Source organism: Megalobrama amblycephala, linkage group LG11, assembly GCF_018812025.1.
Source record: "Megalobrama amblycephala isolate DHTTF-2021 linkage group LG11, ASM1881202v1, whole genome shotgun sequence".
Classification (NCBI taxonomy): Eukaryota; Metazoa; Chordata; class Actinopteri; order Cypriniformes; family Xenocyprididae; genus Megalobrama; species Megalobrama amblycephala.
Genome location: NC_063054.1, coordinates 10,326,717 through 10,341,197, shown reverse-complemented (window position 1 = coordinate 10,341,197; position 14,481 = coordinate 10,326,717). Strand labels below are relative to the sequence as shown.

At 35.1% G+C, this 14,481-nt stretch overlaps 1 protein-coding gene across 3 annotated transcripts in view; it reads right to left on the bottom strand.

The window, feature by feature from the left end:
* Positions 1 to 14,481, bottom strand: part of usp24 (ubiquitin specific peptidase 24) — a 94,853-nt gene that overhangs the window by 56,829 nt on the left and 23,543 nt on the right. For all 3 annotated transcript variants that reach the window (XM_048208611.1, XM_048208612.1, XM_048208614.1), the window contains exons 8-14: positions 10,844 to 10,909; positions 9,052 to 9,126; positions 7,108 to 7,266; positions 6,911 to 7,025; positions 3,621 to 3,724; positions 780 to 887; positions 610 to 705 (exon numbers count right to left, since the gene is read on the bottom strand). In XM_048208611.1, coding sequence (XP_048064568.1) covers positions 610 to 705; positions 780 to 887; positions 3,621 to 3,724; positions 6,911 to 7,025; positions 7,108 to 7,266; positions 9,052 to 9,126; positions 10,844 to 10,909 — 723 coding nt within the window. The remainder of the gene's footprint in view (positions 1 to 609; positions 706 to 779; positions 888 to 3,620; positions 3,725 to 6,910; positions 7,026 to 7,107; positions 7,267 to 9,051; positions 9,127 to 10,843; positions 10,910 to 14,481) is intronic.

Below are 14,481 nucleotides of genomic sequence, written 5' to 3'. Positions count from 1 at the left end.
AGATTAGATTTCAGATAAACACTGTTCTTGTGAACTTTCTATTCATCAAATAATCCTGAAAAAAAAAAATATTGTACACAAATATTTTGTACAATTGTACACATTAAATGTTTCTTGAGCAGCAGATCAGCATATTAGAATGATTTCTGAAGGATCATGTGACACTGAAGACTGGAGTAATGATGCTGAAAATTCAGCTTTGCATCACAGGAATAAATTACTTTGTCAAATATATTTAAATAGTACACAGTTATTTTAAATTGTAATAATATTTCACAATATTACTGTTTTTTACTGTATTTTTAATTAAATAAATGTAGCCTTTGTGAGCAGACGAAACTTCTTTTAAAAACATTAAAAATCTTAGTGGTTCCAAACTTTTGGACTGTACTGTATTTATATTCCTACATTTTATGTAAGTAAATGATTGCTTAATGCTAAACTGTAAATCACTGCAGTGCAATAAAAATTAACATTCACTAGCTTCAACAATTTTACATCAATCACTGCCTTTCGCATTTATGCTTATTGACAGTTAGTCAGGATCAAAGCCCAACTTTCAGGTGATGGACAGAAATACACGCGCAGTTTAATTCTGACGACACGCACCTTTCCTGTGGTTGCCTCAGAGCGAGCCTCCCTGCCGATCCGTCCAATCAGACTCAGTAGCTTCTGTCTCACACGATCACTCTCGACCTCCCAGCTCTGAAAACACACAAGGCACAGTCAAAAAACACACTTCACAAAGATGAAAGAGTCCAAAGGAAGATGGACAAGACCTTCTGTATGAGGAAGAAGAGGTGGCTGAGCTGGTCAAAGTTGAACTTGACAGCAGCAGCGGCGATGATGGTGTGGATGTTCTCTATCACAGTGGAGGATTGACCAGCCTGCACACAAAACAGGACACATCAACTTTTTGCTCAGATATAACCAAACTACATAAAATTAATTTTAACAGCAATTTTAAAATAAAAGAGCAATATAAAACATTAAATACAACATAATATTATACTACATTAAAATGATATAATATTATTTTTGCCTTGTTTTCTAACTAGATTTGTTTTAATACCTTTTAATATGTTAAAATCATGCAAAAGATAATAAGTGATCTTGAGACCATTGTTATTTTAGGGGCCGTTTACAGGACACAGTTTTCAACTAAAAACAGAACATTTTAAATGCGTTTTGGCCCTTCATTTACATGACAACAGCCTTTTGGGTGCCGCTGTCCAAAATTCTTTCCATGTTTTTAGTTGAAAATAGTGTAGTGTAAACAGCCCCTTAGTATCAACTTGATGTACTATTACTTTTTATTAATATTTTTAATTCATTTTTATTTTCATATCTTTCGTTTTCATTTTCATTTTAGTTCCAGACTGCGACTGAATGCTTAAAGGAGCTGCCATTTCTGTTGCACATGAGAAACATCAAGCGGCAAATGAAACGAAAGCAGAACGAAACCATGCTTCTAATTTGAGCTGCGCAGCGCTGACCGTTAATCAACTCGGACCAATAATAGACAACGCAGCACAAGCTCAGATCTTGATCTCGATCATGCAATAACGTTTCTACAAAGCACTGAGAGTTACAGTGAGGAAGCATTTGAACTCTCCACAGTATTAATAACGTCGCTGCGAGATCTAGTTTTCTGTTATAAACCACAGATATCAGAACAAACAGTGCTGACGTGAAACCAGGAGAAACGTTGTACCATAAACAAACAAGCTATAGAAGACTTTTCACTTCACAAATCACCAACATTCACCATGGATTTAATGTAGTAATGCTGGTATTGTGGCAGAAATAGTCAAATGTTTTTACAATTTTTCATTTCAGGGTTTGTACAACCTTTTGAGAGTGAAATTCAGGCACTTTTCAAGGACTTTTACATGCGTCACACTTTTTCCAGCACTTCAAAGCTCTTAAAATGATCCAATTTAAATGTTATTTTTAAAGTGTGGGCCAAAAACATTATTTGTTCTTCCTTCAAAGATTCTCGCCTTTTATAAAACTAAAAGTTTCAAAATGTAGGAAAACTAACACTTGGTGGCAAACAAACACTTCAATAAAAAAAAAAAAAAAAAATTACCACTATAACTAATAGATGGCGGCAGAGGAGCATTTATTGGCTAATTAACCATTTCCACTATATATATATATATATATATATATATATATATATATATATATATATATATATATATATATATATATATATATATATATATTTTTTTTTTTTTTTTTTCTCTTTTCATTTATTTTTAGACATTATAAAATATCAAATCATAAAATCAGTTTTTGTTGAAGTTTTTTTGTACTAAAGTAAGAAGTCACATAGGGTCATGAAAAACAAAAACTGAGACAAAGCACTCCTTCTATAATCACTGAAGCTGTCGTCAGTTCAGTATGATACTATAGAAGAACAACAGTACATTTATTAAAGGGATAGTTCACCCAAAAATGGAAATTTGATGTTTATCTGCTTACCCCCAGCGCATCCAAGATGTAGGTGAATTTTTTTTTCAATAGAACACAAATGATGATTTTTAACTCCAACAGTTGTCGTCTGTAATGCGTCTCAATAGGAACTCCATCTATAAGAGTCAAAAAAACATGCACAGACAAATCCAAATTAAACCCTGCAGCTCGTGACGACACACTGATGTCCTAAGACACGAAACGATCGGTTTGTGCGATATATCATTGTGTTTATATCACTTTTTACCTCTAAAACACCACTATGTCCAACTGCGTTCAGTTAGTGAGGTCAAAAAACGTGTTCTGATGACGGAAGTGATGTCTCACGCTTTGCTTCAATGAGTGCGCGACATCACTTCCGTTGTCAGAGCACGATCAGACCTCACTAACCGAATGCTGAACGCAGCTGGACACAGTGGTGTTTTAGAGGTAAAAAATGATATAAATACTGTTCGGTTTCTCGCACAAACTGATCGTTTCGTGTCTTAGGACGTCAATGTGTCGTCACGAGCCGCAGGGTTTCATTTGGATTTGTCTGTTGTGTTTTTTTGACTCTTATAGATGGAGTTCCTATTGAGACGCATTATAAGACTGTCAGACGGCAACGGTTGGAGATAAAAATCATCATTTGTGTTCTACTGAAGAAACAAAGACACCTACATCTCGGATGCCCTGGGGGTAAGCAGATAAACATCAAATTTTCATTTTTGGGTGAACAATCCCTTTAAGAGTAGAATATGTAAATTTTTCCCTATAAAAATTAGGTTTTTGCAAGTTACTGTTGTTAATAAAAGTCTGTTTTATCTGCATCTCAACTCAAGCTCAGTGCTTTACTGTCACGTGCATTTCCAAGAAAAAATATATAATATTATTAGTTACTGCACTTAGTACATCAAATTAAACTAAATGATGCAGTCTTTGTGTAATGATTTAATCTCAAGATTGTTTACAGCTTCATTTCCATCCTGAAAATCAATGGGAATGCAGATGGATGCCAATTGAACTGTTCTCTGTTCATTTATGTCTTATTCCAAATGACATTTATAGCCTTCTGCGCAGAATATTTCTGAGAATCAATGTCAAAAGTTCATGCAGCTTTAATGGAGCATGGAGTTGATGAATATCTATAAAAAGCTTACCTGTATTTTCCATATTTTGGAGAGTTCATCTAATGAGAGCTTACTGCCCAACAGCTCAATGATTCCCTTTATTCTATCACAGTACTGGGCCTGGTCAATGTTTCCTACAGCACACACACAGAGAGACAGAGAAATATTTTACTTATTTTATTCATTTTCACAAAAAAAAAAACATTTTACATTGCACTCTCAAAAATGAGAAACTAGCTCCTCACAAATGTAAAACCCTCTTAAAGTTATTCATCTATAAATAATAAAAAAACTTTAAACATATTTTGCTTTTACTCACAGACATGTAAACAAAATTCCCCTTTTACCATCAAGTTTATAATCAGTACTTTTATACATTCCAAGTTTAGCTTGATGTTTTTAAAGAGCAACCTAAGGACTACACAAAAGCTTTGAAAAGGAAAAGTGTGAACAAACAAAATCTTTATGAAAAATAAATACATCAAAAAACATCATACATTCCTTATAAAGTAAAAAAAAAAAAAAAAAAAATCCACAAATTCCATCATTCCACATAAAAAGAACTTTTACTGAGGGCATTTAGACCGATAAGAGAAAGAGAGCACAAGTGAAAGAGAAAGTTGGCATAGAAAAATGAAAGTAAAACAAGAGAAAATGAAAGGAAGAATGCAAATAGAAAGTTAAACCAAACAAAAGCATTAAAGTGAAAGAGAGGAGCAAAAGAGAAAGTGAGCGGAGAAAAAAGAAAGTGTCAAGAGAAATGCAAACAGAACAAAGAGAGAAAAGACAATGAGGCGGTGTTAAATAAAGACAATTGAATAAAGAGATGATGACACAAATGAGTGGGTGAGGTGAAAAGACTTCAGGCACAAAGCAACAGTTTGAGACTCTGACTTCTGAACACTTTAACACACAGATGATTCGCTCAGTGTGAAAGTGTGAGCGTCCACATACACAAGACACGTCATAGAGCCTTATTTAAAGGATTAGCTCAGTTCAGAATTAAGATGTCCTGATGATTCACTCACCCTCATGTCATCCAAGATGTTTATGTCTATGGGTTTGATTTCGTCTTTGCACGTTCGCTTTGTAACCGTGTTAATTTTGGCAGACATTTTTGATTTAGTCTTAGTCTTAGTCTTTATCTTCAGACGAAAATGCTCTTTAATCAGTCACATTTTAGTCATTTTTGTCTTTCATATTTTAGTCTAGTTTTAGTCAACCAAAAGTCAAACTACAGTTACCAACATTCATTTTGATAGCTATTTTATATGTAGTCTTTAGACAAAATAGTCATTATAATTTTTCTCTTTAGACCAATTCATTTAAGCTTATGAAAAATTTGAATCAAGGTAACAGGCTGTATTGACACATTTATTGAGCATTTTTTTTTTTACCTTTATAAATGCCTTTATAAAATAAATAATGCTTTAAATAAAAAATTGTATTCAATAAATACAATGCTGATAAAAACGAAGTAATACTTTTAAATATTACATTAAAACCACCACCTGTTCTTATGAGTGAATCATCGAGTCATTCATTCTTTCAGTATCAAAGCTGGCGGCTGTATTTATGAATGGGTCATTGAATCACTAACGATTCGTTCAAAGCCGCAGATTCTTTCACAAAACAGCTTGTGTGCTGCAGTTCTGCTGTGGCTTTTGTTGCAAAATAGAGCAAAAATACTGACAATGCTGTTTAAAATGTACATCACTTAATATTAGCCTTTTGTTTGTTGAACTGTTGTATAAAATCAATATTCGGGAAACACTGCATTCTTGCTGGTATAATATGATTGTATCGAAGAATTTTAATCTTAAATCTCTGTCTTTGTTCTTCAAGCTGGTATAAGGGCTAAATCCCCACTTTTATTGTCGAGAACAGCACAAATGTAGCACGATTTGCTGGTTTGTGTGGATGCAGTCAGTTTTGACCGTGAAAGATGAGGTAATTTGATTGAATGTCATGTGTTTACGGCATTTTACATGCTAGAAATACATGCTCAGTTTTAATGTTATTTCAAGGTTGAGTAGAATTAAATGAGTGGCAAAACTCAGCATTTTGTTCATGTACGTCAGTTTGAGAGCCACTGCTGGATATCAGCCTTCACTTTTGTCGCAGATTTAGTCAGCAAACGAGCAGCACAATATAGACCGACTGAATGACACATAGAAAATCTCAAATACAGATCGCTGAACTCCAGCTTACTTGTCTGTGTTTTCAGATCACTTCTTCCTCAGTGTAGAGAGAGCGCACGTGGTTGCCAGATTGCAAAGATTAATTCAAACGTGTTCTTTTAACACAAAAGCTCTGATAAATTCTGGAAGTCTGGCAACCGTAAGCATGAATGTCTGTAATGTTTTGTCTCTTTATTCGACAAAAACAAAAAGTGATTTCAAAAAAGTGATTTTGGTCAAGTTTTAGTCTTTTAGCCACATTTCAGTCTCATCTTTTTTCGTCAATGATACTACATGTGTTGATTTAGTCATTTATTATCGTTTAATGATCGTCTCTCTTTGTCTAGTCTTAGTTATGGAAAAAAAGGTCGTCAACGAACATTTTTCATCATAGTTTTCATTAACGAAATTAACACTGCTTTGTAAACACTTGCTCGGTCCTTCCACCTACGTCACGTGTGACCTTTCCAACATGATTACATAATGTGTGGCACATCACAGAGCAGTGCAAGATGAGCATTTGTGATTAAAAAGTATAAAATTTGTACTTTTTTTTTTTTAATGACCAATTGTTTCTCTAGATAAGACCCTTATTCCTCATCTGGGATCGTGTAGAGCTCTTTGATGCTGCATTTCAACTGCAATTTGGACCTTCAACCCACTGGTAACGGTTGAAGTCCACTATATGGAAAAAAATCCTGGAATGTTTCCCTCATTTCTTTTCCATTGAAGAAAGAAAGACATAAACATCTTGGATGACATGGGGGTGAGTAAATTATCAGGAAATTTGAATTCTGAAGTGAACTAATTCCTATAAGGGACTGTATTCTATGCTTCTGTAGCAATATTTACTGTAGCATTCACTTATAAAGTTATAATTACATTATTAGATGAGCATTTTCCACCTTCTCTCTGACACTTTTTAAATAGGCTGTACCCTTAAGACATTAATATGTTAATGTCCTCCATGTGATTGCTAACCTCCTTGCATATCAAATAAGTGATTTTGATATGTTTTCTTTATTTTTTTTCCCCCTGAGTGGTAAACCACCATGAAAGCGGAGAAGATTAACAGGCCCAATATGGGTTTGATATGAGATTAAGTATTAATATGTTAAACTGGATCAGGGAACTTCTTACCTTCCAAAGCTATTGACAGGACTGAGTTTTCTACAAGCCAATCCAGGAGTCGGTCTGTGTCGATGGCATTCTTCACAGTCTTGGATACTGTGCTTTCCTCGATGAGTTTTGTGACCTATAAGAGCACAGAGCCGTCGACATGAGGGAAGAACTCAGGCTTGAACTTTAAGCACTAGAAAGGAGAAAGGAATTTGAACCTCTTTGAGGGAGTTCATCTTGGCACTGAAGTGGGGCGTCTTGAGCATTCGGAGCAGGATGTCCAGCCGAAGGTCATCCACGACGTTCACCAGCTCCCGCTGGAAACGCATGCAGAGGAGCTTAATGGCCGACAAGAGCTCTGGAATACTCACCAAACGCTTTAGAGAGAAAGAGACGAACATAAAACGAGAGAAACAACAAGGAGGGAGTTAAAGTCGTCCATTACAGAAATTTAAAACAGGATGATAATTTTCATAGATTTAAAACATGATACTGTAAACAACCAGAAGAATACAGCAAAACCAGGGCAAATAAGCAACATTGAAATTAATTTTTCTCAACAAATGTACCAAGTCGGTACTGAAATTTAAAAAAAAAGTGTGACAATACCAGCATTTTCCCCTAGCTCTTCACCGAGCGCTTACACATATGCACACGGAGCGTTTGAAAGCAGGCGTCTATCAGCAGATCCTTAATATATCCGCTTATAGGTGCCTGCTTTCAAACTCTGTGTGAGTGCTCGATGAAGAGCTAGGGGAAAATGCTGGTATTGTCATATTTTTTTTAAATTCAAAGATGAAAGTCAAAGATGTCATTGATCTATTTACAGTTTTTTTAATTCATCATTGTAGCCAATCACAGACATATCTGTTGAGCGCGTGAACACAATGGCCAATCAGAGGGTCTGAGGTCTGAAAACGCGCCGGCGCGTTTTGCAGGGTTTTTTTCACATTGCAGCAAAACAGATTTAAAATACTCCGTCATTTTTTGTCATAGAGACATAAGTAATATTTCAATTGAAACTATAGAATATCTTCTTTTATTTGTATACACTCCTCTGTATAGAAAATTGACATAAGCATATGAGAATCCAATATTTCTCCAAATGTGCATGCTTTTAAACTAAAAGCCTATATTCAGACTCTTTGCATCACAGAAATACATTATATTTTAAAGTATAATATAAAACCATTACTTTATATTGTAATAATATTTTTCTGTATGTTTCATATATCATGATGAGCTTGAGACATCACAGAAGGTTTTTTTCACAGCCTACCTGACTGAAATGCCTCATTAATATGCAAGTCATTTCAGCTCATTACTATCCAATTCTTTTGTCTTCTCAGGTGAGAATGGCCCATTATTCAGTGGTGATTCACGCCTCCACGCATACTGTTTCTCTTGGCAAAAAGTGTCTTACAAAAACTAAATCAATATATTGTTTTATATGAAGGAGTAGGCAGCATAATTCTTACATAATTTTGAAGCAAAAACTCCAGTTTACAACCTCCAATACCCTAAAGTATTGTAAACACAGATTTACTATACTTTTTTTGGCCTTATTTCAGTGACTTAAGTTTTTTGTTTTTTCAATAACCACGCATAAACGTTATTCCTTCAAAAACACAAACATGTACATACATGTTCCTCACATATTATGGTAGCCTAGTTTGTGCTGAATACAGTGTAATGACACTTTTTCCATTAATATGTTTATGAACAACTGAAAAAAGCACAAATGTCAGGGCATGTCAAAACTTCTCCAGGCCCCAAATCAGCCTCAGACTCCAGAGGATTAAGAATCTGCTCAACAGCGCCCAAAAGAAATGCTGGTATCGTCACATTTTTTAAATTTCAGTACCGACTTGGTAACGAAGTCAGTACTTTGGACAACATTAAACAACACTATTGCTTTCAAACGCGTCTCCCAAGCACTTGCCCATCCGTCACTGGTCAGTCAAGCAGATAGTCCCGCACCAAACTCACGCCATTGGTCAGGTCAATGTTACTGTGTTACTAGCTATTTTGATAGTGTAACTCAGCCACAACACTTACATTTTTATTTATTTATTTATTTTATTTTTTTATATCCAGCTTTAAAGCTGTGAAAATCTCACACTGCTGCACACCAAAGTGAATAAAGCCTGCAGGTTCCTCACCTTGTCTTTCAGGTCTTTCTCCTCCAAGTTCTGCACGTATGTTATCATCTTATGGATGACTGGGTCCAGCATGGGCTACAAAATACAACAAAACCAACTTTAAGGTGAAGGTCACATGACAGTGTCCTTGAAATTTCTCTGATAACCATTGTTCTAAAACATGTTCATTCAAATGTATTCTTTATGATTCAATATCATTTTCAAAACTATGTCATTAACAACAGGTAAACCTGACTATATAAAGAATATCTGTAAGGTTCAACTATACTTGATAGGAAAGTAAGGAATGTACAGTCAGCCGAACATTACATGAAATCTATCTATTTCACATCTGTCTGTTTGTCTGTCTGACCAGATTAGATGCATTTCTGACAAGGCATTTTTTAATTATTCTTAAAAAACAGCCAAAGATGTTTTACAAATAACTAGTTAAACTACAGAGATTTTTTAATTAGCACAACTAGCATATCTAAAAAAAAAAAAAAAAAAAAAAAAAACTAGTGGAACTAGATAAAAAAAAAAAAAAAAAAAAAAGGTAACACTTTACTTGAAGGGGTGTGCATAAGACTGACATGACACCTTCATAATCATGACATGATACATGTCATGAATATGAAGGAGGTTTTATGAATGTTTATGACAATCATTAATTGTCATTCGCTCAGTTATGTCATTTTTAATGCAAAGATGACATTGTTTGAGATGTCCGAGTTATGACAACTTGACATAAACCAATACATCATAACCTGTCAGTGTCTTTGTCATGACAATTTGACATTATTTAGCTTTATGGGTTAACATTGCATTAAACTGTCATGTGGTTGGTTTTGACATTGGCTGTCATGAGGCCATTATAACAGTGTCATGAATATGTATCTTGAGCTCAAGTACAGTGGTACAAATTGAACTTGTCATTAAAATGTCATTAAGTGACAATACTCTGACAAATAATTTTATAACAGCGTCATGAATAGTTTTCATTTTATGTTTTTTTTGTTTTTGTTTTTTGTTTTTTTAAGTTTCCTCCAACAGAAGGTCAGATAATAGACAATTTCAAATTTCGTAAAAAAGATGACACTGTTATAAAATAATGGTAACACTTTATTTTAGAGTCTTTTAACTAGTTGCTTATTACTATTAGCATTCATATGGCTAAAATATTGGCTGTTTATTAGTACTTATAAAGCACATATTAATGCCTTAATCTGCATGATCTTATTCTACATTCTTAATCCTACCCAATACCTAAACCTAACAATTAACTATACTATAATTAACAGTAAATTAAGAGTTTATTGAGGGAAAAGTCATAGTTAATCGTTTATATATGTGTTCCCTATACTGAAGTGTTACCAAAATAATGTAATGTAATGTTAACCCATAAAGCTAAGTAGTTTTTTAAGTTTGATAATTAATCTGCTATGTCATGTTTATGACAGGTTATGATGTTTTGCTCATGTCAAGTTGTCATGACAAAGACACTGACAGGTTATGATGTATTGGTTTATGTCAAGTTGTCGTAACAAAGACATCTAAAACAATGTCATCTTTGCATTAAAAATGACATAATTGAGTGAATGACACTTAATGACAGTTGTCATAAACATGCATAAAACCTCCTTCATATTCATGACACGTATCATGTCAAGATTATGAAGGTGTCATGTCAGTCTTATGCACACCCCTTCAAGTAAAGTGTTACCAAAAAAAATACCCAAATAAACTTCTGACCAATCAGAATCAAGTAATCCAGGGATCCGTGTAACGGATGTGTGTGAGAAGAAACACTCACCTGCACCAGGCCGGAGTTGAGGTATTCTGCACACACACCAAGCGGCTGAACCAGAGCTGATACACACTGAGAAAACACACAGACACATGTATATTTTACTCTGAATGTTACCACAAAAACAAATCAGTAATGAAACATCAAATACACATTTTCTCCCGTGATAAAAGAAAAATGTTTCTCTAAGCTGGAGACATGACATGGCAACAAAGGGTGAGTAAACTCTAAAGGGATAGTTGGACAAAAAGAAAGAAAGAAAGGAAATTCAGTCATCATTTATGTCGTTCCAAACCTGTATGAGACATTCGCCAGTGGCATGAAAACAAAATCTTTTCGTTTTATGGAAAAGAGCCATGAGAAGATTCTTTAAAATTTCAGCAGACACATTTAGAATGACATGAGGGAAGCTTTATTTAAGGGTGAACTAACCCTTAAAGGATTAGTTCACTTTCAAATAAAATTTTCCTGATAATTTACTCACCCCCATGTCATCCAAAATGTCCATGTCTTTCTTTCTTCAGTCGAAAAGAAATTAAGAGCTGTGTCTCATTCCAAAGGCTGCGTCCTCCGGAGGTCGCATTCGAAGGTTGCATACGTCACTGAGGCTGTATCGTTTCAGAAAAGTAAGTAGGACTCTCCGAACGCGACCTTGGAATGCGTCCTTCTTTCACAGGAATTCAGAGGATGCATGAGGTGTATCCTTCGCTGCTGCAGATAGCCCACAATTCTTTGCGTCGCTGTTAACAACCGTCATTTATTTTAAAATAAATAATAAATAAATGGCGCCGTCGACAAATGTACAAGTGAAGATGTGTTTAAATGTAAGTAGTTTCAAGCTTGTTTTTGTTTAAAACTTTGTTCTTCCTAATATCCTCCTCCTTTGTCTCCGTAACAGATATCTGTTGTACATAAGCCAGCTCCTCAAGCATTAACCAAAATAAAACATGTAAATACATTTTCTTTTCAAATTACATACAAATTTATTAATAATTTTCATTCATTTGCTGAGAGCGCAACGGCTGCTGTGAGTGCGTTGGCATAGCAACGATATACTTCCTGTTTCCTTTCCTGCCTGGGTGTCTTACAAAGGATGTCTCGTTTAATTCTGACTAAGGACACTCCATATACCGCATCCTTCACAGGATTCGTCCTCTTGAGGATGCAGCCTTCGAAATTAAATGAAATGAGACACAGCAAAGGTTTTTGATGACAACCTTCCAGGATTATTCTCCTTATAGTGGACTTCAATGGCCTCCAAACGGCTGAAGGTCAAAATTACAGTTTCAGTGCAGCTTCAAAGAGCTTTAAACAATACCAGACGAGGAATAAGGGTCTTATCTAGCGAAATGATCAGTCATTTTTGAAAAAAATGTAAATGTATGCGCTTTATATAAACAAATGATCACCTTCCTAATGCTTCCGCCAAAACCGGGAAGGCGTAGGACATACAGCGTAAGCTTTTTGTAGAATACGAAAGTGCGGTTTTGGCGGAAGCACTTGGAAGGCGATCATTTGTTTATATAAAGCATATACAGTGTGTGCAGAATTATTAGGCAAGTTGATTTTCTGATCATATTTTTTTCCCAAGCACATTTTACCAATTCCAATCCACATCAATCTTAATAACTACTATTAATATTGTTTTTAATCATTTATAAGTGATATATAATTGTTCATGAAGGCTGGAAATGAAAAATGCCTTATATTCAGGTGTGCAGAATTATTAGGCAGGTTTTCTTTTACAGGCAAAATGAGCCAAAAAAGAGATTTAACTCAGACTGAAAAGTCAAAAATTATTAAATACTCATGAGAAGGATGCAATACTAATGCAATACTAGAAATTGCAAAGTTAAAGCATGACCAAGGGACAGCAAAATGCTCATTGGGTCAGCGGGGTCAGACAAAAACAGGTGGAAAAGAAAAGACACATGTTAACTGCAAAATAATTAAGAATTAAGGTGAAGAATTAAGTGTGAAACCATCAGGAACCCTTTAGTCTCCAGCGCCACCATTTTCCAGAACTGCAACCTACCTGGAGTCTCCAGAAGTGCAAGGTGTCAGGATCTCAGAGACTTAGGTTAGCTAAAGAATCCTAAAAAATGACCCGCACTTAATAAGAATCACAAGCTGAAGTGTTATAAAATACATGAAGACTGGGTTTTTATAGGCCTTATAGACAGACAGCTTGAGAGTGACTCCTGAAGGACCAGCACCACATCCTCTTGTACCACTGTTTGAAGAATTTATCCAGAATCTGGCAGTAAGGTGTGGGAGTTCACTTTTAGTCCATCTCTTATCCTGAAATGTCCGTCTTGCAGAGATGGACTAAAAATGATCTTCCAAAACTTACTGCCAGATTCTGGAAGATAAATTCTTCAAACAGTGGTACAAGAGGATGTGGTGCTGGTCCTTCAGGAGTCACTCTCAAGCTGTCTGTTTATAAGGCCTATAAAAACCCAGTCTTCATGTATTTTATAACACTTCAGCTTGTGATTCTTATCAAGTGCGGGTCATTTTTTAGGATTCTTTAGCTAACCTAAGTCTCTGAGATCCTGACACCTTGCACTTCTGGAGACTCCAGGTAGGTTGCAGTTCTGGAAAATGGTGGCGCTGGAGACTAAAGGGTTCCTGATGGTTTCACACTTAATTCTTCACCTTAATTCTTAATTATTTTGCAGTTAACATGTGTCTTTTCTTTTCCACCTGTTTTTGTCTGACCCCGCTGACCCAATGAGCATTTTGCTGTCCCTTGGTCATGCTTTAACTTTGCAATTTCTAATATTGCATTAGTATTGCATCCTTCTCATGAGTCTTTAATAATTTTTGACTTTTCAGTCTGAGTTAAATCTCTTTTTTGGCTCATTTTGCCTGTAAAAGAAAACCTGCCTAATAATTCTGCACACCTAAATATAAGGCATTTTTCATTTCCAGCCTTCATGAACAATTATATATCACTTATAAATGATTAAAAACAATATTAATAGTAGTTATTAAGATTGATGTGGATTGGAATTGGTAAAATGTGCTTGGGAAAAAAATATGATCAGAAAATCAACTTGCCTAATAATTCTGCACACACTGTACATTTACTTTTTTTTTTTTTAAATGATTGATCGTTTTGCTAGATAAGACTCTTATTCCTCGTCTGGTGTCGTTTAAAGCTCTTTGAAGCTGCACTGAAACTGTAATTTTGACCTTCAACGGTTTGGAGTCCATTGAAGTCCACTTTAAGGAGAATAATCCTGGAATGTTTTCATCAAAAACCTTCATTTCTTTTCGACTGAAGAAAGAAAGACATGAACATCTTGGATGACATGGGGGTGAGTAAATTATCAGGAAAATTTTATTTGAAAGTGAACTAATCCTTTAAATGGCCACTCAGAGGCACCTGATTAAATACTAAGCCATACAACATTTTTACATAACTACAGGGATTTTTATACAACATTTATACATGTCTCTGCTGGCATACATCTCTTTAGAGCTATTTGCCAACATCGAGTCAGCACAGATGAATCACTCCTCTGTTCAGCATCTAATGACTTCTCATCCAGTGGAGAGAGTGAATGAATCAGTCCAGTCAGTGGAGGAGAGAAGACAGCGTCCTTCTCTTGTTTTCTGGCTTTAATTGACTCACCCTC